Genomic DNA, 27,653 nt, shown 5'->3' on the forward strand with positions numbered 1-27,653 from the left:
TTGACCTTTTCAAATGCAGGTTATAAGTAACCTAATTTCACTTGCAGAGATGGAGTTCGTGTGAAGCAGCATTTACTGTGAACCGAGTTACTCCAAAACATCGAAAATACCAGACCATGAGCTTTAAGCCTTATAAATATGGAAAAATCACATCCCTGGCCTCAAATCCAAACTTTGCTGGAGGTCCTAAAAATGCTAATTCACTGTTGTTTTCACAGACCATCTGATGAATAGTGGATCTACGCACCTCCTGGGAGCCAGTAACAGAGATTCCAATGACATTATTTGGACTAGTGTTTTTGTGTCAGCCTATTGTTGTAGTACGATCAATTGTGGTTGGTCATTTACAGTAAATGTCTCTTCCTGTCTAAGTTGGTGGTTCTTGGCCAGAATAAGCAACATGGTGGACAAAACTACCAATTGTAAACATCAGGCCCTGAAAGATGGCTCTAATATGCTCTGATTTTTTTCCCATAGCTGATTTTTCCTTATTCTGTATGTTTCTGATGTAAGATACTCCACTACGATGAAATCATGAAATTAATAACACGATCATTCAGAATGCAGCTGTTAGTTTCTTACCTGGGTCTCCCTGCATGTTGAGCAGTTTACCAACCAGCTGCTCAAACTCAGTTCCCGCCTGCCCCACTGCAGTGCCCGCTGCCACAGACAGATGGTAAAACCAGGCCGTCTACAGGAGAGGAACACAGACAAGCAACAATGACATTCTGTTTCATCATGAACTACCCAAACATTTAGGATTATCTTTGAATTTATACCTTTTCTGTGCCATGATATGATTAGATCCCTTGTGAAAAAGAAGTACCCATACTAGGTCATACTTAAAGCATACTAAAGGAGTACTTATTACATAAATAACATACTTTAAAAGAATATATTTAAGTGAATGTAATGTTTTCAGAAACTTAACATTTATGTACAATGAAATAAAAGCATAAAAGTTTAAATTTATGTTAATTACTATTAGTTGAACTAAAGAGTGTTTTTTTGACCCACTTAAGTAGTACTAGTACATCTTTATATGCAATTTCATTATTTAGGGGTCTAAGCACATAAGGCATGATTAAATGTATACAATGTCCATTTAAAATGAATAGACAAAATTATTTGTCTTATAATAATATAATAATAAAACAAACACTTAAACTGCAAACATGAGGTTAGAGGGCAACATATATTGAAATAAATTATTAAAATGAAAAGGGCCTTGAGATAAATGCATCAGATAATTAAGGTTTTGAGCTGCAAATTGTTCCTGTGTTTATTTCCTGTTTTCCTTAGTTGACCTGTCCTACAGAGCCGTTGGAAAACAGTTGCGTCACTCCCATAGACTTCCATAGTAACTGAAGAATGTGGAAGTAACACGTGTCGTGGGGCAACAAAAAGTTTCAAACACTGAATAGTTCCTGTATTGAACCCCATTCATTTCAGTGTTTCTCAAGCACACTCACTGGCAAGTTGATGAAATTACTGCATTTTTTGACATTTTAATGCACTAGTAGACCTCTCTGGAATCTAGCCTGTAGTGGCATTTTATGTAGCTAGATTTAGTTAATGTTTATTATTAGAGATAGTCAGACTCTAATTACAGTTAGCTAACATGAGCAACCCTTAAGTATCTATCATAACCAGATGCTATTGACATATTTTTAACAGTTGTTAGTCTTTCTGCCATCATTCCCTCTATTTAAGTCACGTGAGTTTCTATAAAGACTGCGCATTCAAGGAAAAACTTGTCTAGCCCCTCAGTGGATATATTCTTGCTATGATAATGTGTTTTGTTGAATACAACTGGTTGCCTTTTTTTCTTGGGTTAAATTCAGTATTTCCTTGCATTTAATAATATTCACTTGTGTAATATATGTGCTTATGTGAGTATTATAAATAACTTTATGAGAGTAATTTTTTTTTTTTAATTCACCATTTTAAAAAATCTAAATTTTAAAAAATCTAGTGATTGATCATGACTAAATATATAATCAAATGCAAAACAATTATGACCGGCAATGCTCTTTAGAGAAACTAGACTAGAGGTACAGCCCTGTATGCATATCCATGTAGTAATGGGTGAACCATGGCATTAAATATGAATATTATAATTTTCCGGCCACCAGATACCTCTAATGTGGCTCTTTGTATTTAGAATTTAAAACCTTTTCTCCATTTATCTTTAATTAATACACTAATTGTAATATAACTAATATATTTTAAATTATCATTAATTGATCATAATTATTGCATAGATATTATTTAGTACCTCAAAAATCTCATCAAAATATTAAATATATTATTGAACTAAAACATAGAACATTTATTTAATTGATAAAAAGATTATGATCGTCAAGGAGTAACATACAGTCAAAATACAAATTATTCAGACACTAGATATAATGTTTTACTAGTGGGTGCAGGACACTATAGTTCATTTATGGAAGTGAGGATATTAACTGTGACATACCAAAAAATTCTTCATACAGTGGACTACCAGTAAAATTTATAAAAAATTGGGACCAAAAATTATTCAGAAATAATTTTTGTTTTGTTTAAGTGTTATCAGACATAATTAAGATTATTTTTTTCTGACACAGTTTAACTCTGAGATCTTATATTTTATTAACATTTAAAAAAAAAAAAACTATAGTGAATAACTGTAACAATGTATGAAATGTTCAAGGTGTCTGAATAAATTTTGGTTCCATAAGTTAGGAATACCTGAGGGTTAAATACAAGCAAATCATACTGATGTTATCTCTCCATCACTCCCCATAATAAAATACTACTGTTCTTGTCAACGTAGGAATCAATGCACATTATGGGTTGATATGTACCAAACATTGCTGCAAATATAGTGAATCCACTGTCTATGCTGATTAAAGCCATTCAAAGAGATTGACAACACTGGTTTGTTTGAAACTACTGTGTCCACCTGCCCCTTGTTAATTCACTCATTCACTGCAACCAACATAATACAAATTATATCATTTGAATTTGTCCTGTGACATCCATGGGATTCATCTAAATTTAAATGTTGATATGAATCCACACATACACTACATACAGTGTATTATGATCAAACCCTAACTTTCAGTAAAGATTGCTATATAAAAACATCATAAGATACATTTCAATTGGATCGCTAATCATCCACATGGGCCAGTAATGCTTGTACCCCGATTTTTGCCATTTGCAGCTATATTATGGTGCGTTCTATTTGTTCCTACTTCCCAGTAGGAACTTTTAACTGGAAATTCTGTGGAACTGCAACAGCCTAGAGTTCAGAAACCAATATGGCTGCTCAATGCATCAACTGTAGTGAGACTGTAGTAATATATTGTTTATTGGGACTTCTGTTTACCTGTGTGCCATTGGTGCACAGGTATTTGTGGTTTTAGTTGAATATAATTCAGTTTTGGTTTGCCTACTGTACCTTCTCATGAGGTGAGTCGATGAGCAGGTATGTTGGGCCCTGGCTCATTGACTGAATGGAGAGTGTATACTGAGCAGAGACTTCAGCTAGGTCAAATGACTTATGCACTTCCTCCACACGAGCTTCCCAAAGTTTGATCTGACCTAGGGGAAACTTGATAGGGAAATATGATATTAGTGCATGCACACATACAGATGTCCTGTGCAAGATGACTCTTGATTTAAGTGAAGAGAAGACCTTGTCCTCTTGACTTCTGAAGTAGTAGAGAGTCTTCCCGAAAAGCGCACACCACACATGCTTAGAGTAGCCATGTTTCACCTTAAAGAGTCAGAGACAATAGTTAACACACAGCAAAAATGTTACAAACACCTACAATTTGTACTTGGGTTATGATCTAAACTGATAGAATGACTTGACAAGCACAATGCTATTTTTTTTCTCACTTTTTACTTTTGAATATCTCTCAGGGTTGGTTGATTTATGAAAGTCAGTTTGCATATAGATGCATAAATTAAATAACTGGTGACAACAAAGTTTTTGTATTACCCAAGAAAAAAGTTACAGGCCATTTAACACCTGACCACTATATGGGGCATATTATCAGTCACTGTAGGAATAGTTTTTATTTTTTTATTTTATTTAAGTAGAATAACTTTATTTGAAATATAAAATGATATCAATACTATTAAATATACTATTTTACTTTTTTAAAGTAAAAAACATGATAAATATGCCATCAACAACATATTTGTATTTACATTATTTAGTATTTAGTATTTTAGGCTATTTAATTTTCTTTTCAGGAATAATTTACATAGTACATCATTATGAAACAAACAATTCATAAAACAGAAGTATGTAACAAGAATATCAAACCATTATTTTGCACAAGAGATAATGTAATAAAGAGAAATTATATTAAATTACAATACCGTTCAAAAGTTTTTTTTTTTTTAATACTAAGAAATTAATACTTTTATTCAGCAAGGCTGCAATAAAATTATCAAAAGTGAAAGTAAATACATTTATAATGTTAGAAAATATTTGTATTTTAAAATAAATTCTGTTCTTTTGAACTTAGTATTCATCAAAGATTCCTGATAAAAAAAAAATATATATATATATTATATACATATATAATATATATACAGCTATGGAAAAAATTAAGAGACCACTTAACATTGATTTCTGAACTTGGAGTGGTCTCTTAATTTTTTCCATAGCTGTATATATATATATATATATATATATATATATATATATATATATATATATATATATATATAAAGTTTCTACAAAAATATTACACAGGACAACAGTTTTCAACATTGATAATAATAAGAAATGTTTCTTGAGCACCAAATCAGCATATTACAATGATTTCTGAAGGATCATGTGACACTGAAGACTGGAGTAATGATGCAGAAAATTCAGCTCCACAAACATTTGAACAGTACTGCATACATAAAAATGATTTTTCTTTCCTACAGAATACCTTAGTCAGGTGTCCTTTCATTATAGGCCGTATGTCTGGGTGAGTGAAGAGCGGACTAGCAGCTTTGATCCTCAGGACGCTCTGCAGAACCCTCAACCACTCCTCCAGGAGGTTTGGGGAATCTGCCTTCAGATTACACACACTTTTACCTGTCACCACCTGAGGGGACACAACATCAACAAGGACAGTCATGTAAAATGACATGCTTCAATATCTGAGATGTATGAACAATCTCTCTCTCTCACACACACACTTTACCTGAAGCATCTGTTTCCCATCACCACGTGCTATAGTGCTACACGCATTCAGCTCAATCTGGCCTTGGGGTTTATGGATGACGTCACTCTATGAAACAAAATCAAGTCTCAGGAAACAAAGTTATTTTTTATTTGTAGCTTGATCACCACATTGAGGTTACTGGGACAGTCAACTAATATGTTTATAGTGAGTAAAGCAAATTAATTATAAAATAATATTTTTAAGCAAATTATATAAGATAAATTAAAAGGTGGTTAGAAAGTACTTTAAAGAAAACTTGCAGGTAAAATAAAATTTTATGAAAGAAATAAAGAAGCAGTAAAAGTAAAACAGGATTATAAAATAGGAAGAAAAAAAAGAAAGAAAAAAAAAAACGGCATTTAAAAGCCATTTAAACTGACTGGTGATTTGTAGTAGAGAAGCTCCCCGTCTTTCAGAACAAACCAATGCCTCTTCCATGTTTTCTTCCATGTCTTTACCATCTTGAGAAGGTACCCAGACTTCTCCATTGACTCCTGAGACAAAAAAAAACATTGTTTGGTCTCACAGGTGTGATTGAGAAACACAAATGTGTGTATGTGTGCATGTGTACATGTGTCTTACACTCTTGCCGTTGTCACTGCTGAAGGAGCAGGTCTTTGGTAGTTTGTTTTCAGGTTCAGAGCACTCTGTATCAGTGGAGTAAGCGTCAGGGGGTATGGCGTAGTCACTCTCAGATGTCATAGAAGACAATGACACAGCTGAGCAAAACACAATACATTCATTAAGGTGTGTGTGGGTGTGTCTATAAAGCCCTATGAAATCTTTTTTATTTTTCCCCTAAATTCCATGTCTTCCATTTTTCTGGATTTTGTTTTAATGGGTTAATTTAATTATAATAAGCAAAAAGCATGTCTGATCAATTTAATTCATATACCTTTAAGAAAATCAAATGAAAATATAACAATTCCTTTACAACAGAACATTGCATTTTATTTTTTTATTTTTGGGCCAAGTAAAGTGCTAGATGAGATGTTCTGAAAGAGACATTCAGTGTTAAATATTATCCGAGTCAGGATCAGCGGGGCAGAGCAAGCCTTTAATAAAATTCAAGAAAGGATCCCAGGGGTTACTGAAGGGTTTAAGGGAAACCTCGAAACATGAAACTTAATTTCTTTAATTTAATGTAGAAAAACATGTCTTGTATCCATTTATTGTGAGTAGGGGAAGTAGCAAACCTCCATGTAAGGAGAATATTCATTCTGGCTAACAGATTAGTAAAAGAGACCACTTGAGCAGTGGGGCAACAGGAACCAGTGTATGGTAGAATACCAAAAAGAGACGTCAAAGGATTGGGGCTGAGATCAACATCAAGCACTTTACCCAGTGTGTCAAATACATAGGACCAAAAGGTTAACAATCAAATATATATACACAGTATATATATGGCATATATCATATATATGTCATATATGTCATTTGAAATGTGAGTTGAAAGGTCTTGTTCTCAAGTCTCCTTCAAATGCTTTGACAAATCAGGAGTCAAAGTAAAAACAAACAAACAAGCAAAAAAACAAAAACAACAACAAAAAAACCCAACAACAACAACGAAATAGGTGACTATTGGAGAAAGAGATAAAAAGGATGTAAACCTTCAAGCTATTCTAGGTGTATATGACTTTCTTCTTTCTGATAAACACAATAAACACATTATAAAGCTTTATAATGGCAGTGAACAGGGGACACGAGTATGAGTTGAAGAAAGTGCATCCATCCACATCCATCCATCATAAATGTGTACTCCACACGGCTCCAGGGGGTTAATAAAAGGCCTTTTGAAGCGAAGCATTGCATTTGCGTAAAAAAAATATCCATATTTAACAAGTTATGAAGTAAAATATCTAGCTTCCACCAGACTGCCTTCTGTATTCAAGTTAATTTTCATTTGAAAGTGAACTAATCCTTTAACAACTGCCGCATCATACGTGTACCTCTCTTAAGAGATCGAGGGCTTCCTTGGCTGCTGCTCTTGTGTGACTCTGATCCAGAGGTCTGCAAGTTGTCCTCCTCTCCAGAATTAGACTGACACTCCTCCGAACTGTCCTCCTCCTCAGAACTAGACGACTCGTCAGAGAACTGACTGTTGCTTAACAAAGTCGCCTTCTATGAGAGTAAAAAAAAAAATGTGGCATTCATAAATACATGATTAAAAGACTTGCTTCTATTACTGATAGAAATACAGACTCCTCTGCAAATTCACAGTCATTTATGACACACAGTTTCTACAATAAACACTGCTGAACATCATAGTCTTATGGTGAGACAGCAACACACTCCAACAGACATCTAAAGACACACACGGGTCCCTACCCCTTTGATTGTGGTGAAGACGGGTGTATTTGTGTTCCTGTAGATGAGGGATGTGTAGAGCATGTAGGCAGGGCATGAGGATGTATGTGAGGAGTCTGGAAGAAGAGGATAGGGCATTTTCACTAGCTGTCAGTAAATGCACAATATGATTTAGGCAAGTAAGAAATGTTCCTTGATTACTTTGCTGGCCCTGGACTAATATTTACATTTCTATGCAACAATCATCGGCCAAATGCCATCCTATAACCATAACTTTAAACCTTTGGATTTTAAAAGCTATAGTTTTTAGGTAAATAAGTACATTGTTTAAACCTCTATCCCCAGTCCTAAACCAAAATAATGGGAATCTTGGAGCAAATGTACTTAATTGTCATAAAAATAGTCTCACACACACACACACAAAAAAAAAGAAACTCTCTTAAAATAGCATTGTTATTCTTTATTGTTATTTTCTAGCATTGTTATTCTCATATTATATATATTATATATATATATACATATACATATATACATATATAAATTTCTAATACAACGGATAAGGGAGTGACGGCAAATTCACAAACCACAATAGCCACATCCATGAGATCGTTTAAACTGAGATGACTTTCATGTCATAGAATGTCATAAACCAATTTCAAATGAGTGCAGAATATCATCCTAATCTGCCATGTCTGTGTTTGTATCTCAGACAACCTCTAAAAAATTCTAGAGCAAATTACATATTGTTATTAGTGCAAACTCCACAGTGCTCTGAGAAATCTAATCCAGCCTTAAAGGATTAGTCCACTTTTAAATAAACATTTCCTGATAATTTACTCACCCCCATGTCATCCAAGATGTTCATGTCCTTCTTTTGTCAGTCAAAAAGAAATTAAGATTTTTGATGAAACATTGCAGGATTATTCTCCTTATAGTGTACTTCAATGGCCTCCAGATGGTTAAAGGTCAAAATTACAGTTTCATTGCAGCTTCAAAGGGCTTTAAACGATACCAGACGAGGAATAAGGGACTTATCTAGCGTCATTTTCGAAAAAATACAACTGTATTTTAAACACAAAATATCGTTTTAAACGTACTTCGCTTTCCACATTCTTCAAAATTCAACATATTTCTCTCTTCTGACCAACATAATCAATCTCTCAGTATTTGTTTTCTCTTTTGTAAAGTTATACAAAACATTATAATGGACTTTTTCTTTTGCTAATATAAAATTGATTTTTTTCTTTTGCATAGAAGTTTACCCAACTATGATGATTTCTGATTCTGAGAAACCTGGAAATGAGAAAAAAATTCCCATGGACAGAAATGGACTTTAAGAAGTGCATGAGAACAATAATGATGATATAATATGAAGAGAGATCAATGAAGGGCAGCTGATTGGAAAAAACAAACAAACAAACAAACAAACAAACAAAAAATCTACAAATACTAAAAACATAATGTAAAACACACCTTTATTAGCTACATCTGTACATGATGTCTCTGACAGACGAATTCCCGATTTTGCCACAGCATATATTCTGCTCTCCTGCAAATAATATGAAAACACATGTTTAGCACATGAACTAAAACTACATACATTCATATTAGTTCAGCTATTTGTTAGAGGACTCACCCAAGAGGGCAGCCTGTGCAGTGGAGGGGTCGGGGGTTTACTCCCAGGGACAGCTGCAGAGGAGTGTGGAGTTTCGGGTTCCTCAGGTGGCACTTCAGCTGAAGGCACATCAGTATGTTCTCTTTCACCAGTCTCCATCTTTTGATCTTGTTCCATGTCTGTTTCTTGAGGCCGAAGAGGACGTAGCATGCTGATAGCATTTCGTGTCCTCCCATGGGCTGCTTCACTGTACAATGGCGGCTGACTCATATGCTTCTTGGCCAATGCCAAACTAACATTAAATGCATTTGGATTGCGCAGTCGGGGCTGTTTGGGGGAAGCTGGGGTGTCTTGGGTGTCCTGAGATGGGGTGGGCCGTTTTGGTGTGAGAGCTGGAGTTAGAACTGGGCTGGAGGTGTTTGTATCACTGGAGGATGATGAAGAATCCAGACATTGTGACTGGAAGCGCTTATTTAACTCATCTGAGGATCCATCTTCAGCCTTCTCGCTGTCTTTCTTTGAAGCACTCTTGGTTGCAGGAAGGCAAAGTCTGGAGCACTCCACACGCTGCATGTCATCATCAAATAATGAGCTGCTGTCATCAGAGGCGGTGTGGTATGTCTCACTTGTGGGTCGACTGAAATGCAAACCTCCAAACAGACTCCTCTCCACTTCAGAGGCAGCGCTGGACAGGACAGAGGAGACACTGCAAGAAAGCATGTGTCCGGGACTGTCCCGCTCACCCTCGTCCTCAGATCCCCCCTTAGAGCAACGGCCAACACACTCTGTTTCTTGGCAATTTTGTTTTATTCCAGAATCTGGATTGGACCAAACACAGAGACTTGGTAAATACATGAATACAATAGTAAATATAGCTGCAAGCAGTGATGACGGGCCAAAGCCTGGAGGCAGTGCCATCCCGGTGGCTTCAGGGCAACTGTGCACGGCGGGCAATGGGCATTTAAAACAGTTAAACATAAAAGGTCTCTGTAAAATTCGCACCACATTTACTGCAGCAGCTGATGTTCCTATGATCACAAACCACAACAGCCACATCCATGAGATCGTTTAAACTGAGATGACTTTCATGTCATAGAATGTCATAAGCCAATTTCAAATGAGTGCAGAATATCATCCTAATCTGCCATGTCTGTGTTTTTTTCTCAGACAACCTCTATAAAAATTCTAGAGCAAATTACATATTGTTATTAGTGCAAACTCCACAGTGCTCTGAGAAATCTAATCCAGCCTTAAAGGATTAGTCCACTTTTAAATAAACATTTCCTGATAATTTACTCACCCCCATGTCATCCAAGATGTTCATGTCTTTCTTTTGTCAGTCAAAAAGAAATTGAGATTTTTGATGAAACATTGCAGGATTATTCTCCTTACAGTGGACTTTAATGGCCTCCAGATGGTTAAGGGTCAAAATTACAGTTTCAGTGCAGCTTCAAAGGGCTTTAAATGATAACGGACTTATCTAGCGAAAAAAATCGGTCATTTTCGAAAAAAAAAATACAACTGTAACTCTGAACGTACTTCCGCTTTCCACATTCTTCAAAACACTTACGCTGTATGTCCTACAGCTTCCCTATTCTACTTATGGAAAAAAAACAAAATTGGCGCCACGTAAGTGGAATAGGAAATGTGTAAGACATACAGCGTAAGCGTTTTAAAGAATGCGGAAAGCGGAAGTACGTTCAAGGCGATATTTTGTCTTTATAAAGCATATACAGTTCTTTCGCTAGATAAGACCCTTATTCCTCGCCTGGTCTCGTTTAAAGCCCTTTGAAGCTGCACTGAAAGTGTAATTTTGACCTTCAACCATCTGGAGGCCATTGAAGTCCACTATATGGAGAAAAATCCTGGAATGTTTTCATCAAAAGCCTTAATTTCTTTTCGACTGATGAAATAAAGGCATGAACATCTTGGATGACATGGGGGTGAGTAAATTATCAGTAGAAGTTTATTTAAAAGTGGACTAATCCTTTAATGAAAATGTCTGCGATTGCTGATGTTGTGCACCAATCTTATGCACCAAAAGCATGCTTTCATTTAATTTCAGTATGTGTGGTATAAGATGAAAAATTCAGTATGTGTGGTATAAGATGAAAAATTCAGTATGTGTGGTATAAAATGAAAAATTAATAAATAGAACCAAATCACAGAACCTGCAAAGAGAATTTTAATGTCAGTCTAAGGTAATAGTAAGGTACATGCCTAGATTTTTCTACTTACTTATGCAAGCCACTTTAATAATCATGTGAAATTTAATAAATTTGAATTATATTAAAAAAAAAACTCTCTCTCTCTCTCACACACACACACACACACACACACACACACACACACACACACACACACACACACACACACACACACACACACACACACACACACACATACACACAGACTGAAGGAGTGAGGGAGGAGGGAGGGGGGTTGGACAGAGAGAGAGAGAGTCTACGTCTGTGTGTGTGTGTGTGTGTGTGTGTGTGTGTGTGAAAAATCCACATTCAAACCAAAATATCTGACTTCCTGTTGGTTGGAGCTAATGACTGTAAATTAGAAAGTTGTCCGGCTTAATGAGAACAATATGTGTACCGAGTTTGGTGACACCAGTTAAACTAACCCACCCCACTTTTGTCAAAAGATGGCGTTATAAAGGCCCTCCTCCCCACCTGTTTCTACGGTTTTGCCCATGTCTACTGGTTGACATCTCTGAAGTTTGTATCGAGTTTGTATTGAGGTTTTCCAAACAACCCATAATAGCCGACTTCCTGTTGAGGTGACGTATAACTTAGAGCATGAAAGTTGTTCGGCCCGATGAGGTCTGTATGTGTACTTCCTGTAACTTCCTGTTTCATGGCGAAACATCAGACTTTGTAAGGCTGCCATGGACTCAAGATCTCAAGATCCACGGACTCAAACTCAAGATCTTCGCAATTTGATGTTTTAAAGGCTAGATTAAATATTAGACTGACCAAATATGATGTTGATCTGATTAAAGCTCTAGGAGGAGTTTGTTAAAGTACAATGTGAGGAAATTTTGCTGAGAAAACTCAAAATATGTCACTTCCTGTTGGGTTTACAGACTTTGCACCCGGACTTTTTTGTAGGTATTGGGATGCCACATCTGTCTACCGAATTGTATACCTGTATGTGAAACGCAGTGTGAAGGGTGCTTAATTCAAATTTTCTAGGTGGCGCTATCGAGCCATTTTGCCACACCTAATTCTGAAACCCATATCAGATGTAAATTTTGAATCAACTCCACAGCAACTATATAAATGTATCCACTAACCATTCAGAAATGTCCAGTTGCATTCTAAAAGTTGTAACTTCTTCCTGCGTCTCTCTATCTGTGTCTGACTCCGGTTTGAACAATGTAAGGCTGAACACTGTTACTGACAATCGTCATTTTGGCTGTGTGAGATTCTCCAGCTTTGTTGTTGTTGAGCAACCGAAGAACAAGCTCCATACTCTTTTGGTATGCGGGCCAGGAGCACAGGTCACCTTTAAACATTTTGGAATTTCCAGACGAGGCTTTGTTGAAACAAGTTTTGAGAAACTTTCCTTTTCTAGATGTTGTTTTGATGGGACAGTTAAAACTGGTTGAACAAAATGACGGTTTTCCATTTGAAATTTAAACATTTTCTTCATCCATTACTCCAGTCATCAGTGTCAAATGATCCTTCAGAAATCATTCTAATATCATTATATAACATCTGATCCGATTCTATAACTGATCTGATTAGTTATTATCAGCAGTTGTGCTGCTTAATATTTTTGTGCAAACTGTGATAGTTTGTTTTTGGGATTCTTTGATGAACAGGAAGTTTAAAAGAACAGCTTTTATTTAAAATAGAATTTTTTGTTGTCTTTAGTGTCAATCAATTTATTTGTTCTTGTGAATACAAATATTAATTTCGTAATTTCTTCTCAGCCCTGTTGCATCTTAATTAAATCCAACAGATTATGAGCTATTAATTTCGGTTAAACAACTGAAGATATTATATTAGTCTTCTGACCAGTAGAGGGTCTCCTGCAATCCATGTGTGTGTGGTCACAATCCGGCAGGGTGCCAATGCTCTTCTGGGACGGTTCTGGGCCCGTCAGTACCTGTGGGATCTTCCCTCTGTTTTGAAAACAGCCAAAAGTCAGGCTGCTGAGCCGCCGGGCCTCACCCACACTGGGCTGGACTGGGCCACCAGAACCCAAAGTCTGCTCCATGGCTAAAACACAACACATAAACAGACACTGAACACCTCCTTTCCCTCACTGGAAAAAAATAATATTTTTAATAAGCTGCTTTCAAGGTAAATTTCCAAAAAAAAGGACACTTGGAGACTCCAAAAGGACATCAAATAACCAAATGATATAAGGAGTCCATACAATTAATTAATTTTTGCACACCAAAGCATAAAAAAAAAAAATAAATAAAAAAAAAAAAAAATCACAGAATATGACACAGCTCAAGTTTTAAAGTGAAATGAATTGTTATACACTGGAATGAATAATTCACTAAAAACGAAATGCTAGTCTCTCTGCCATCTCTGATGTAATGATGTAATGTTAAATTGAAAATAAATATTTATAATAATATTTAAAAAAAAATGAAAAATGAACACATTGCATTATGGGATAAAGAATTCCAAGAAATGTGCTCCGTTCTACACATAGACAGTAAAAGAAATGGACACAGCGACCCCATTGGAACTCAATTGAGTCAAGTGAAGCCCATTTTTAGCGATTTTTAGCACTTCCGTTTCTGACGCGCAGACTCAAACTAAGCTTGATGACGTCAGCAACCTGTCTGACAGATGTAAATCTTCTAGTAGCTGTGCATGCAAACTGCCATCGTTAATCTTGCAGAGACGGCGAGCTTGAGTGGGGAGTTCTTTGGCGTGAGTGAGCAGGAGTAAGTATTCTGATTAATTAGTTTGTATAGTATTTTAAAATGTAACGCCAGTACGCCATATTAAGTTAATGCATACTATTGCCTGCGAGCTTCTCCTCCTGTCTGTACGGTAATTTCTCTACTGTGCGACAGAGAGTCGAGTGGTTATGACGAAATCGCTAGCCTATTTTTACAAAAACTGTTTCTACGGGGCCATAATGTAACATAGAAGGTAATGGAGCCCTTTATACATTGTCGTGTGTGTTTAGAAATAAATAATGGACAAATGGAGTCTTTAAACGCCTCAGATGTAAAGTTATTCGCTGTCAAAGTGACGCCAAAATGAATGGGAGTCAATGGGATGCTAACGCAAGTGAAGTTCTGCTACAAGATGGCGGCACGCGGCCGACTTCAACTTCCGGTCAACTTCCTTGGGCACTGGTACTACATTGCACAGTATGCATGCTACATACTTTATCTTTTTGTGTTAGTCATAGTTTTAATTAAAAAAGTTCTCTCAATTTAATCTTCATTATCATTGATAAAATAATAATAATAAAAAAAACTTGTCAACAAATTCTTTTTTTTTTTTTTTTTTTTTTTTCAGTAAACAAGATTAAAAATGCAGAACTAGCAGGATTAATATAGTAGAATGTTATTCTGAAACTGAACATAGCCATGATTTAACCTACTATGTGCTCACATGCATGAATACCTGGCAGTTGTCTTCTCAGGTATTGTATCTCAGCCTCCTGTTGTTGGTTGATCTCTCTCAGAGAGGCATTCTCTATATCAAACTACAAGAGTGATTGTGATCACAAATGTTCACACACATTTTCCCCCAGATATTTATCCGTTTCTACACATACAAAGTGCATGAACATACTTCATTCAGCTTCCGCATCACCCATTCTTTGATCTTAGCTGCTTTTTCTTCCACGGTCTTGGCATCTTGGATTCGGTTCTGTTTCTGAAGTTGTAAAACGTAATGGATCAGATTTTTAATTTAATGGATTTAAATAGGTGTTTTTGTCTACTGATGCAAACCTGATGGTTTTGATGATTGGAGGTGTGACTGACCTGTTCCTCCAGCTGCTTCTCTAGGGCAGCAATAAGCTCATCTTTCTCCTTCAGTACCGCTTGAAGATTTTGACAGCGCCTGAAAAGCTGCAGCTCTGAATCGCTTGACTGGATATCTGAAGCCTTTAGACGCTCTTCCATCCATTGCACCTGCAACACACATACACACTGTGCTACTAACTATAATAAAATACAATAAGCAATATATTATATATATATAAAAAAAAAAAACAGAAACAGCAAAAACAGCAAAAACAGCAAAAAACAGATTTGTGATAAATTTGTACATTTATTAAAAAAAAAAAAAAAAAAAATGAAATAATTACATTGCATAAGTATTCATACCCTTTTCTGGGATACTTGAAATTTAGCTCAGGAGCATTCTAATTTCACTTGTAGATGTTACTACGCTTCGAGTGGAGTTAACGGCAGAGTGGCCAGACTCAAGCCTCTCCTCAGTGAAGAAACAAAATGCACTTGGAATTTGCAAAAAAGCACCTAAAGGACACTCTCAGACTCTGAGAAACAAAATTCTCTGGTCTGATGAACCTATATATATATATAGGTTCATCAGACCAGAGAATTTTGTTTCTCAGAGTCTGAGAGTGTCCTTTAGGTGCTTTTTTGCAAATATATATATACACACACACAGGAAGGTTTAGGTATACTCTAGGGAAGGACAATATTGAGTCAACATTTAGTCTCATATAAAAGATTTCAAGACCCTAAGTAAAGGGCCTCACAAACTAATAAATAGAAGTACATACACACACGTACACACACACACAGTTTAGGTTTTGGTTCCTTGTGGGGACATTGGCGTAAATTCCATAGGCGTAATGCATTTTATACCGTACAAACTGTACATTCTATCCCCCTAACCCACCCCTACCCCTAAACCTAACCATCACAGGAAACTGTGCATACCTTTACTTTCTCACAAAATCATCTTTTAGTATGTTTATTAATCCATTTTCCTTGTGGGGACACAATCTGTGTCCCCACAATGTGGTCGAACTCAGATTTATATTACATCGTGGGGACATTTGGTCCCCACAATGTAATATAAACAAAAACACACACACAGGTTTGCTTTGCTATCAAAGTGAGGACATTCCATAGACATGGTTTTTATACTGTACAAACTGTAAATTCTATCCCCCTACACTATCCCTACCCCTAAACCTACCCATCACAGAAAACAGTCTGCATTTTTAATAAAACATTTAGCATTTTTTAAGCTATTTTAAATATGAGGTCTCATGAAATGTCCTCATATTTCATGTTTACGTTGTAATACCAGTTTAATACCCATGTCATTATACAAATTTGTGTCCTCAGAAATCACAAAAAGGCGCGCACATACACACACACACACATGCACACACACTCAATGACCACTTTATAAGGTACACCAGTTCAACTGTTCGTTAACTCAAATATCTAATCAGCCAATCACATGGCAGCAACTCAATAAATTTAGGCATGTAGACAAAGTCAAGACGATCTGCTGAAGTTCAAAAGTGAATCAGAATGGGGAAGAAAGCTGATTTAAGTGACCGAACGTGGCATGGCTGTTGGTGCCAGACATAGTATATGTATTTCTAAGTATTTCAGAAATTGTTGATCTACTGGGATTGCACAACCATCTCTATGGTTTAAAGAGAATGGTAGGAAAATAAAAGAGAAAATATCACTTAGCGGCAGTTCTGTCTGTGGGCGAAAATGCCTTGTTGATGCCAGAGGTCAGAAGAGAATTTCCAGGTTCAAGATGATAGAAAGGCAACAGTAACTCAAATAACCACACATTAAAACAAAGGCCTGCAGAAGAGCATCTCTGAATACACAACATATTGAACCTTGAAGCAGATGGGCTACATCAGCAGAAGAACACACCGGGTGCCACTCCTGTCAGCTAAGAACAAGAAATTGAGGCTATAATTTGCACTGGCTCACCAAAATTAGACAATAGAAGATTGGAAAAACATTGTCTGGTCTGAAAAGTCTTGATCTCTGTTGCAACATTCAGGTAGTAGGGTCAATGGTTCAGGTTTCTGCTGGTAGTGTAATGGTTTGGGGGATATTTTCTTGGCAAACTTTGGGCTCCTTAATACCAACTGAGCATTGTTTAAACGCAACAGTATTGTTTCTGACCATGTCCATCCTTTTATGACCACAGTGTACCCATCTTCTGATGGCTACTTCCAGCTGAATAACACGTCATGACACAAAGTCTTTAATAATAAACGTAATAAGTGCTATCATTGTTTTCAAAGATGTGCACTCTGTGCTGTTGATAACCTGTAGGCATACTGTAACTGTTAATAATAAATGTGTTTGTGTTTGAATGTCCCTTTAAGAACAGAATTATAATTCAGCTAAATCAAATATGTACATCTTCAAGATTTGATGAAATGTCCACAAGAGTGTTATTAGTATTTACCTGCTGGTTGGCTTCAAATGCCCGACGCTCTGCTTCCAACACCTGCTTCTCCAACTGCTGCATCTGAGAGAACAAGAACTATGAATGACTGGGCAAATGAGCTGCGTTTGTGCATGTATGCATGCACATGATAATTATTAATATGAAAGTCTGCTTTAACTTTGCCTCTATGCCATGGGTTCTATACCCATGGCATAGACATGTGTGCACTTTTTTGGGCAAGTTTTAATAGGCCATTGTGAATCAATTTTGATTTAAATTCAAAGAAACAAAATAGTCTATGCATAACCTGACATTTTATTCTTATCCAAAAAGAGGCAATGTAAGCATTATGGAGTGCTAAACACTCTCATGTAATGTCTGTTTTACTCATACTAGAAGCTGGAGGGCACCCTCACAGTCGAAAACGGACTCATAGAAGTAATAGCTTATGACATTACAGGAAATCCCTTATTTAAACAAAGACATCCAGCTATCACTGTAGCAGAATAAAAAGCACATGATTGTGACAATATATGGTTTATATGTGTTTTTCAAGCCATCATGGTTTTTTTTCATTACAATATAGCATGTGAATAATGCAGTGCTAATTTGACATAGCCTTTATTACAGTACAAATTATAAAATATATTTCCTGCCCTATTCTGTGATAAAAAGCCTCATTAAGTGTTGGATTGGCTTTAAACACACATGCTATTATAATTATTTTTTTTTAACATTGTATAAAATCCATGATGACTTAATGGACAAGTGTTTGTAGTAAGGCCTACATTAACCAATTATAAAATGGTCATTAGGAAAATATACACTTGTAAAAATAACATTTAAATTATTATTTTTGTTCAGCAGGGTATTTCATTTCTTAGCCTATTAAAAGCAAGAGATAAGAAATACCTGTCAATTAGACAAAGGTCAGTATAAACTGGTATTACACTTTATTTTTCTGTCCCCCTCACTTCTCGCTCCTGCTCTATGCATAACATATTCCATATTCCTCTCATAGCATAGTATTGTCAGGAATGCAGCATGTCCATTTTCAATTAATTTTTTTACCATAGCAGGAATGCCATGCTATATTACTGTTACATTCCATCATGTGTTTTATTTTTATTTTTTGGATGAGAAGACCATGAGAAAAATTTCTGTAGAAAGTTAAGGAATGCAAAAACTACTGTCCAAGCAAAAACATATGCCAAAGTCCTGTGTTGAACTGAGATTAGATCCGATTTTTAGTTCTGTGGTAAACCAGAGCTAATGATTCAGAGGTAATGATTCAGTTGCTGGTCATTTTGGTCACTGTTTACTGTCATCAGTGAAATTTCAGAGAATTTTGACCACTTTATTCTCAATTCTCATACCTTCTAGTTGAGCTCTAATATAAATTCCATATTCCTCTTGCCAGTCTCATATATAAGCACACATTTGGTGGCTTAGTAATGGCCATCAGATTTGAGTTTGCTGAATGGCTCTCTGAGATCTAATGTGGATCCCTAGTGAAAATACTTATATTGTGCATTTTTATTTAATTTAACATACATTTTTTAAATACAAATTAAATTATCAGTGTGAAAATGTGAATAAAAAAGAGGGGGAAAAAATTATGATTTTGTCATGAGCATTTGAGATGAATAAAACCTGATGATTATGTTCTCCAGCATGATTTGAGAATAATCAAAAGTACTTCAATGGAGCAAGAACATCTCACTGTCTATACAGAGTCACGTGATCAATGTCAAAAATGTAGCTATACTTATTTGTTTGTGACCCAGAAATCTAGGTTCAGAATCTTAAATATTTCTTATTAATTTTATGGCATATACATTTAAGTTAAGGTGCCAAAAGGGCTCAGAAGAAACTGAGAATTTTGCTTAAAAAAAATATATTTTTTATTTTTTTTTTTTAGAAAAAAAAAATATATATTTTAGGTGAACAAGTACAGCATTTGTTTGTATATACATTTAGAACAGATTACCTGTATATATACTTGTATATAAATGTATATACATTTTGTTGTGTGTACAATTATTATTAGTACTGAGAATGTCATTTTAATTGGATTACAGTTATTAGATTTTAGAGAATGCCTAACTGTCATTCTGTCACAAAAATGCCAAAAAAGTTCCATGAAATTTTTTTTTTTTTTTTTTGTCTTTTCTTAATGATATCTTTTTGATTTTGGGGTTAAATTCACGAGATTCATGTGTGGGTGTTATGCACTGGAACAGTTTGCTTGTTCCTGCTTTGGCATGAGCTCCATCAGCAACCTGTTTCTTTTCACAATATTCCCAAAGGAGAACAGACAAATATGACCTAACACACTACTAATAGTTATTGCTGCTGCACTCATATTTTCCAATGAACATCACACAAAAGTCTTTTATGCATTTGTGTGTATGTGACTGAATGATGTTCTGATCTTTTTAACAGACTCTCTTGTTTACAAGCCTCCGTCATTAAAGATGTTTAATAAGGCTCAATGCGCAGAGGACTACTGACAAAACTGTCACTATGATGACTTTGGAACAATCTAGTTTGTATATACCTTTTCTGCTCTAGTTCTCTTGGACTTAAGTTAAAGCACATTTTGTTAGATTTGTAATTGGTGCATTAGTCAGCTTGATGAATGATGTAAATATCTTATTCACAGATGGAAGATAAAAAGAGTCTGGTTAGTTTTCCATCATTAAAGTCTATTGCTATTTATTGTTTAGTAAGCCAATGCCTATAGACTAAACCAAAGGGTGTGTCCCCAAAACACACTGATGGTCAGAAATACATCACAAACTATTCATACACACAAACTTAATGTGTAAGTAGCTACAGATATGTTCATACCACAACAACCACACAGACACACATACTGTACACACGGGTACACACCCAACCTCATCAGTGGCCAAGCTGGTCCACCACTGCCCAATGGCACAGATTTAGAAAATAAAAAATAGCAGAGTAATTACAGACTGTTCTGAGAACAGCTGCACAAACCCAGTCAGATTCTGACCAGTTGAGCCACAGGTTAGTGGTACATGTTAATCTAAAGCTCATCATTAAATCCGTCTTGATTAAAACCATTAATGAACACTTGTTTACTAACAGTTTTAAGCATAATGCACTCTACAAATGGCTACATACAAAACTGTTCAAAAGTTTGGGTTTGGTAAGATTTTTTTTTTTATGTAATACTTTTATTCAGCAATGATGCTTCTTTGGTTCTCAACCCCAGTCCTGGGGACCCACCACTCTGCACATTTTGTATGTCTTCTTATTTAACACACACCTGATTCAGGTTATCAGCTCATTAGGAAAGATCTCCAAGAACTCCCTGTTGAAAAAACAGCATATGCTGGTTAGGTATGTTTTGAAGCACGGCAGCTGGTTTGAGCTGGTTTATGCCTGTCCTTGGTTGGTCATAAACTGGTTTAAGCTGGTCAAGTGCTGGTCCTAAACTGGTCCTATAACTAGCTCCAGCTCAGGGCCAGCTTATAACCAGCTCAGGACGAGCTTAAACCACTTCAAACCAGCTGTCATGCTTCAAAACAAACCTAACCAGCATATGCTGGTTTTTTTTTTTCAACAAGGGGTGTGTTTACCAAAAGAATTGTTAACCAACTATGGCTGCAAGTCTTCCATTACCAACACTGTTCAACGATTTGCCATTTCCTCAAACCATAGTTCCAGCAAACATTAGCAAACAGCGTCGCAGACTTATGTGGTTCGAGCTGTGGTTAGAAGCATAGTTTCTTGTTAAAATTACATACCAATATGTGATTTTATTTAGATTAAACTCCATTATGTACATAAATGGACCAAGGTGAACATATTTAGGTTTTGAACCCTGTTTTGTTTTTAGGCAGTTACATATAAAAATGTTACTGGTGCTCATCAATGGCAGCTGTCAAAGTTGCTAGGCAACAACGACAGTCTTCCGTAGAGTAGACCTTCCCATTTAACACTCTGTCCAACCTTCGTGGCCTTCAAGGTCAGAGTCCTCTGAAGGATGCAGTCTTTGAATTGGGATACCGTTATAGATATATATATATATATATATATATATATACACACACACACATATACATATACACACCTAGATGCCTCATTAGCAGTTGTTTCTATGGGCTGCTATACGTAAGCCATCTGCCATATTTGAGCAGTCAAAGCCGGTCTGTGAACATTCAAGAGCAAGTTGACTGAGCTTCTGCAACCATATTTACGATACGATGCGACACGACAAAAGACAATAGAACCCATTATAATCAGTGATGTTGTCTACACTGGATGCTGCGCGATGTGACAAGAGAAATCCCAGAAAGTAAACTGATGTTTTATTTATGACGTACTCTAAACACTTGCCATGCTTCTCATAGGAAGGACAAATGGATTTGCAATAGTTTCTTCGTTGTGTCCAGTGTAGACAGCTTCTAACTGTTTCTGCACGGCGCAATGCAACGCATCAACGGTTGCCTCCGCTGTAGACACGGTGTTACTGTGAGTGTCTAGATCGGTCGAATGTGGAATCTATGTATACATATCTATGGAACCAGCTTTGAATCAAATATCAAATAAAGCAAAATGACAGGGAACAAAAACAGTGAAATAGTTTGACCGTTTCAGTGAAAAATAACATCTCAAAAGTATGAAGCTTTGCATATAACATGCAGGAAAAAACAAATAAATAAATAAATAAATAAATAAAATAAATAAATACATATATATTGTTGCTACAAATTAAGAATTCATCCCCAAGACATAACAATTTGTTCCTTAGTTTTAGTTAAATTGTGGCCATGTTGTACTAATTAGTTCCTGTTGTTATAGTCAAATCGTGACCAGGATTTAACAAAATTACAACGATGGAAAAAACAAATAGAATTTGGCCATGATTTTAACTAAAATGATGGAAAAAAAATAAAAATAAAACATGAGCATGAAATAAGGAAGGAATTGGGAAGTAATTCTTTGCCACAATATATTTTCCTTCCTCATGTGATGTGTAGGGCACCGTACAAAAGGATATTATTAGTTCTGATTATTTTCTGACAGAAAATATGATTTGATTGTGGAATTTTTATTTATTTATTTTTTTATGTATATACTGTTAAAGTGCTGACCTCTCTAGGAGGTCACTGACAGCGATTCGCAGTAACAAAGCAACCAGCATATCACATTTTCAAAGGGATTTGTCAAATTTCTGCTGAACCTAGCAAAAAAAGAGACCACTGGCAATTAAGAGTGGAGCTAAACTTTATTCAAATGAGTACTGATGTGATGAGCGACTACTAATGGGAGTGCATTATACCAAAACAAAACCAAAAACCTCTATGGATGCTTTCATAAGTTTGCACCTGTAAAGTCCACATTTCGATCAACAGTTTTTCTAATCTACAACAATCCCTCTTTGCTTCTCCGCCCCATATGGCCATGGCTACAGTCTGTCTTCCATTCCATGCATTCCATCCATGGCCTTCTCTGGCCGGCCCGCCCTGCACCCCTCATCCAGCCTCCTCCACAGGCCAGCTCACAAAGCCTGTCTGTATGACACCCCTCACTACACCACAGCTCCAAATTCCCAAGCGTCACCCGGCTTCTGCTCCATACTCCACTCATCTGTGTCCTACACAATCAGGGGGAACAGCAGCACAAATACTGTACAGACTTTAGAATGTGCTAGAAGCTTCTAGCTGTGTTAAAAGATTTTATAATTAAAATTGTTGTGCACAAAGAACATTTTGTGTTTTTGTTTCAATTATATGGCAAAAAAACAAAAACAAAACAATGCTGGTGTTTGCTTTGAAAACAGCTGGTGAAAAGCAAAAATTAAAGCTATCATTATATAAACTTAACGTTTAATGTAACAGTTTATTTTCACGTTTGACATAGGATAGTCTCAGCCTCAGACGTCACGCCCATGGACTGTTGGCTGAATGTCTGATGCATATGGTACACTTAACTGGAAACATCGAAACACTTCAGGAGTTTTGAAGTCATCTGATTGGTTGTATTCTACAGGATGTCCGGGAGACGTGTATGTCATGTTCTTTAATAGTCTGCCTGGAAACACATGCTGTGCCACCAAACCCCGTCATAGAAGAAGAGCGCCGTCATGTTTACAACTGTGACAATGATCACTTGCTAGGATCAACTAAACGCTGGATTTTCAAAAGTATGTGAACTTCGTGGTTCCATTGTTGCGGTAAACTTGCACAATGTTCTTGAATGAATGATGAATGAAATCAGGACATCGACTTTACATTTTCAAGCCCCTAAACAGGACGCGGAACAAAACTAACTGTGATTGGTTGCGTTACATGTCAGTCAAATGTCCTCTTGGGTGGTCCTTGACCAATGAAAGCTGCGATAGAGTCCAGACCTTCTGCCGTGAGTCTGAAGGTCTGGCTACGCGAGACTAGACATAAGGCTCCCATAGACAGTAAAAGAAATGGACACAGCACACCCTATTGGAACTCAATTGAGTCAAGTGAAGCCCATTTTTAGCGATTTTTAGCACTTCCGTTTCTGACGCGCAGACTCACACTAAGCTTGATGACGTCCGCAACCTGTCTGACAGATGTAAATCTTCTAGTAGCTGTGCGTGCAAACTGCCATCGTTAAATCTTGAAGAGACGGCGAGCTTGAGCGGGGAGTTCTTTGGCGTGAGTGAGCAGGAGTAAGTATTCTGATTAATTATTTTATACAGCATTTTAAAATGTAACGCCAGTACGCCATATTAAGATAATCTCCCCGATTGCCTGCGAGCTTCTCTCGCACTGATTGGGTAGATTATCTGAATGTGCTTCTCCTGACCTTTGTTAATAAAACAACATTTAGTAATTATTATTAATAGTGAGTAGAAAAAAAATACACTTAAGCCAACATTTTAATAATTGGCTTTCGCTTCAGTACAGTAGCAATATATAAGCCAAATATATAATTTTGTAGATTTATTTATTTTATTTTGGGGAGGTGAAGTAATCACTAAGGTAGAAGTAATTACGCAGAAACACAATGCTCAGAAACATGTCAATAAAAACTAATTCTGTTACTCTGAATTCTGAATTCATCTCTGTACTCTCTGGCCACTGCCTCCCAAACAAATGTGTACAACAGATTCAGACTTCACACAATGTGCTCTCAGTGTGAAAACACAAGTACAGTATGTATGTATCTGACTGCACTAGCTATCCTTCTTTTTTTTACCATAACGGTTTAAAAGAAAGGTTTGCATGAGGTCAGAAGCAGGATATGGTGTAGCCACTGAAGTTTTCTTCATGTGATCCTTCGTGACATTCTTTAAGCATGGCTCACAGCGAATGTTCGTTACTGTTTTGAGTTTCTTTGCACGATGAGCAGTTGCTGTCCATGTCCGGTTGATTCATTTCAAACTTCACAAAACAGGATGCAAACCAGGAGAGAAAATGACCTCCATTTCTCCCAACAAACCACACTTGCATCAGCATATATGAGTTTGTTTGTGTATGCATTTCGTATGCTAACTTCCTGTGTAGCACGAGGTCAGGCATTTCCTCCCTTGGGAGTCTCAGTGATTAAAGGATAGTTTGTTTTGCCACTCTGTTCGTCTGTCTCTCTCCTCCCATTTTACTCCCTGTCTTTCCCTTTCACTCTTATACCTCCTCATCTTCCTACAAGGCATGTGCAAAATTACAAAAAATAATTTCAAAACAACAATTCATAATAGTTTGAGACAACCCACTATCTAGGAAGGGTAACTATGAAGTATAGTCCCTTCGAATTGGAATCTCACTTGAAACACAGAATAAAAGTCCACATCACAGAGCACCTATAATCAGGGGTGCACATAACTTTTTTGGTCTGGTTCTCAAGGGAGTACCTGGAGATTTTGCTTGGTACTCACACTTTACACGACACATCCTAAAAGCTGTCCTAATCACTTTCCTCCTGACTGCTCTCCTCACTATCTTCTTTTCTCTCGAACATGGTAGATGATGATAATGATTTATTTATTTATTTTTTACTAACATGTCACTTTATCTGTCACTTTAAGAAGGAAAGCACGGACCGAATTAATTCGGTGTTCGTGCGCTGTCTGACTCTCATCATGCGCGCGTTTCGGGGGGCTGTGCGCACAGATTACAGTTCGCGAGTCCCGATTTTCGCCTCTTCTTCCGCTTTTAAAGTCGTTTGAATGTGTTAATTGGCGAGACAAAACACGTCCAAATTACAAACTTTCACTCTATGATGGTTAAATATAGCAGTTAATCCGCGAATCACATGCGTGCCGAACCGTTGGACCTTATCCGTATGGATCACGGATTAACTGCGATCCGTTGCACACGTAATAATTAAAGAACACACATATTATCATGATTGCTATCTTACCAGAGATGGAGAAAAATCCTAATCCAGTAAGTAAACGTATCCCTGTGAACCGGTACTCAAAAGCGCTTCCCTCCATGTTTTCTGGTACGCATACTTTATTTTTACCGCGCATGCGTACCTCTAATGTGCACCCCTGCCTATAATTGAGTCATTGAATCATTCACTTAACTGATTGTTCAAAACCACTGATTCATTTAGGAATGAAACACCACCACTGTGTAGGGCTGCACGATATATCGTTTTATTGCACGATATATTGCTTGTAATTCGTTAATTATTTTCTATGCAGATGCACTACCCTTACAAAGTCACCTCAATCATCCTAGAATGATTAATTCTTTATAGAGCTATTCAAATCATCTAGTGAAATGTTTGTATCGCAATATTTCACAGAAAAACAAAATATCGCAATGTCAGTTTTTTCCAATAATGTGGCCCAAAAATAGACAAAGCAACTGGCAATATTGTGCCTAAAATGTAAATTACTCAATATTAGCTTTTAGTGTGTTGAACTGTTGTATAAATTTGCATAGTCACTTTTCACAAATTAAGGCCTGTTTACACCAAGAAGTATAACTATAAAGTTTTATTACAGCAACAGAGTCTGTTTACCAAATAAATAGCAAATAACCTTTATCATCGGTTTGTGTCAACTCAACACTAATATAGTCAACATTAGATTTCTCTTTAGAGATATCCTTCTTGGTATGAATGGGCCTTTAATTTAAAGACACAGCTTCTTGTACATTTTAATAGCGGTTTCCATTCAAAGTTGCGAATTTAACTTGCGCACAAAATTGGAATATCGCATAAAACATTTATGAACATACAGTAGCAGCGTTTCCATAACATGCGTTCAAAAGAACAAAACCGTTGCTTCCCGGGAAATTGGTGCAAAATATCTGTAATAAAAATGGAAGTTGATGCAATCAGGGAGGTCCGTGGCTCTTTTTTCCTACAGCACAAATGACTTGCATATCAGAGCACAGAGAAGTAACGCAATAAACGCTGTCATGTTATCTTGCGTTCGGATGCCTGGTGATTGGGAATGCATTCATGTGAGACACTTCTGGGAGGTCGTTATACCAAATCATTCTGATTACAGACTTTGGCTTAGGCATTTCTGAATGATAAAACCAACCTTTCCATTTTTTATGCAATATCCCAAAATGTGCATAAAAATAGGTGGATTGAAAGAAAGCTATAGTGTGAGACCAAACAAGCACAATGGCAGCATGCTAAAATGCTCTCCACAAAGTTGCATCTTTTAGTTCACCCCATGTAAAGCACCACTGCTTAAAATATAGTTTTAAAAAAAATCTAGATAATAGTCGACCGTTTTCTTTATCCTATGCCCTAATCCTTCCTTTTCATCCTCTTCCTTGTCTTTTTCTACAGGATTAATCTCTGAAATATCCTCAGACCAAACTGATCTTTCCAGCTATCTGTATATTACAGCTCAGCATCCAGCATCTGCAGTTGGAGGACATGTCAGGAAAGAGGCCCCATGTAAACTTTTAATTTTAGCATTTAATTACTGTAGTAAAGGAATGCATCCACATGCTATGCAACGAAGGAATAACAGATGGCACACTTAAGTGGGCCCAGATACTTAGCTGATAACAACATGTCTATTGATGAAGGAATGAGAAACCATTATAATGATATTTTTATGCGATGAAATCATTACAACTGAATCAGCATCAAAAGGGGGTCAGGGGTCACATT

The 27,653-nt window shown here is 36.5% G+C and overlaps 1 protein-coding gene across 2 annotated transcripts in view; it reads right to left on the reverse strand.

Moving 5' to 3' along the window:
* plekhh2 (pleckstrin homology domain containing, family H (with MyTH4 domain) member 2) overlaps positions 1-27,653 on the reverse strand; it is a 47,977-nt gene that overhangs the window by 12,991 nt on the left and 7,333 nt on the right. The window contains exons 3-18 of one of the 2 annotated variants that reach the window (XM_067387006.1): positions 17,568-17,630; positions 15,125-15,274; positions 14,931-15,014; positions 14,760-14,841; positions 13,176-13,379; positions 9,166-9,962; positions 9,003-9,078; positions 7,551-7,645; positions 7,172-7,343; positions 5,805-5,941; positions 5,603-5,716; positions 5,202-5,288; positions 4,944-5,102; positions 3,686-3,766; positions 3,449-3,601; positions 583-691 (exon numbers count right to left, since the gene is read on the reverse strand). In XM_067387006.1, coding sequence (XP_067243107.1) covers positions 583-691; positions 3,449-3,601; positions 3,686-3,766; positions 4,944-5,102; positions 5,202-5,288; positions 5,603-5,716; positions 5,805-5,941; positions 7,172-7,343; positions 7,551-7,645; positions 9,003-9,078; positions 9,166-9,962; positions 13,176-13,379; positions 14,760-14,841; positions 14,931-15,014; positions 15,125-15,274; positions 17,568-17,630 — 2,563 coding nt within the window. Of the gene's footprint in view, positions 1-582; positions 692-3,448; positions 3,602-3,685; positions 3,767-4,943; positions 5,103-5,201; positions 5,289-5,602; positions 5,717-5,804; positions 5,942-7,171; positions 7,344-7,550; positions 7,646-9,002; positions 9,079-9,165; positions 9,963-13,175; positions 13,380-14,747; positions 14,842-14,930; positions 15,015-15,124; positions 15,275-17,567; positions 17,631-27,653 lie in introns of both variants that reach the window. The other variant, XM_067387005.1, reaches the window with a different exon arrangement.

Source organism: Chanodichthys erythropterus, chromosome 5 (assembly GCF_024489055.1).
Source record: "Chanodichthys erythropterus isolate Z2021 chromosome 5, ASM2448905v1, whole genome shotgun sequence".
Taxonomy (NCBI): Eukaryota; Metazoa; Chordata; class Actinopteri; order Cypriniformes; family Xenocyprididae; genus Chanodichthys; species Chanodichthys erythropterus.